This window comes from Centruroides sculpturatus, unplaced genomic scaffold, assembly GCF_000671375.1.
Source record: "Centruroides sculpturatus isolate CEXI.00-Female unplaced genomic scaffold, Cexi_2.0 scaffold1883, whole genome shotgun sequence".
Lineage (NCBI taxonomy): Eukaryota > Metazoa > Arthropoda > Arachnida > Scorpiones > Buthidae > Centruroides > Centruroides sculpturatus.
Genome location: NW_019386826.1, coordinates 105,394 through 106,606, shown reverse-complemented (window position 1 = coordinate 106,606; position 1,213 = coordinate 105,394). Strand labels below are relative to the sequence as shown.

Below are 1,213 nucleotides of genomic sequence, written 5' to 3'. Positions count from 1 at the left end.
ATGGAAGAGACCCAACTTATCCATTTAACCTAGTTACAAGCCCTGCTATCGTGTCCTACGATGTGGAAGACAATTTCGCCTCTGAATTACGACTAAGAATGCAAACCGCTCATCAAACAGCTCAGAAATTTTCCGAACAAGCTGCGGAGGCGAGGCAAACGAGACACCGCCAACAAAATAAACCTCCACACTATCAACTAGGAGATCGAGTGTTATTAAAGGAAGTTGTTATACCTAAAGGCCAAAAACAGAAATTAGCTCCTCGATGGTCGGGACCTTATCGAATTATTGAAATCCTCGGTCCCGTTAATTTTAAGATTGAAAATATTAACACTAAACGAACTCTACATGTACACGCCGACCGAATTAAACCAACTAGCGCTAGACAGGAATTCAACCTTGACCCAGAAACACCAACCGAGTCACTCATCTCCACACCGGAAGAGGATGCAACGGAGCAGCAACAACATCTCATCTCCGACCCCTGGGATGAATTTATTTTCTCTTCTATCCCTACCGCTCCTCCAGAAGGATTTCCGGAATCAGAGGATGAAGGTTCGAGCGAGGAATCTACAGATGAGGAGGAAAGGGAAAGCTCTGAACCAGAAATAGAAGAAGAAACGGGGTCAACGCCTCCTTATGCTCTTAGAAGCCAAGGGCCGGTTGCAGATCAACCCTGGGTTATGCCTCGCCCCACCCGAAGCCGCATACCCCGATTTATTTCTCCTACCACTAGCCGATCATCCTCTCCTTAATTACAGTTAATACGGTTGTGTAAACCTAATGAGAGAGATGGCTTCTCGAGAGAGAACACGGCCTTTTGAAAGAAAAAAAACTTAAATGATATACCTTGTCCTTCCAGTACCTCACCTATATTTTTCTCCCTTTCAGAGAATAATGGCCTCCTCTGATCGGAATGCAGTATTAACGGCCTTAGTGAGCTGCCCAGTCTGCCTTACAGTAGCAAAACCACCTGTGTCACAGTGTACAAATGGGCACATAATCTGTTCACAATGTCGCCCGAGAGTTTCCACCTGCCCTACCTGCCGAGAGACTCTAGGACATATTCGAAGTCTAATAACTGAACAGCTTTCCTCCTCGTTACGACTGCCCTGTCGTAACGAGACTTTCGGATGCCCCGAAATGTTATATGAAGCAGATCGGGAGGATCATGAAACCCTATGCTCCTTCAGACCCTTAACTTGTCTTTTTT

At 45.7% G+C, this 1,213-nt stretch overlaps 1 protein-coding gene across 1 annotated transcript; it reads left to right on the top strand.

Moving 5' to 3' along the window:
• Positions 1-98: 98 nt before the first annotated feature.
• Positions 99-755, top strand: LOC111615822. The gene has a single exon (XM_023357255.1). The coding sequence runs from the start codon at positions 99-101 to the stop codon at positions 753-755; it is 657 nt and encodes a 218-aa protein (XP_023213023.1).
• The last annotated feature ends 458 nt before the right edge of the window (positions 756-1,213 follow it).

What these genes read in the sequence shown, in the direction of transcription:
- LOC111615822 (XM_023357255.1), top strand. Translation starts at nt 99, where the DNA reads ATGCAAACCGCTCATCAAACAGCTCAGAAATTTTCCGAACAAGCTGCG.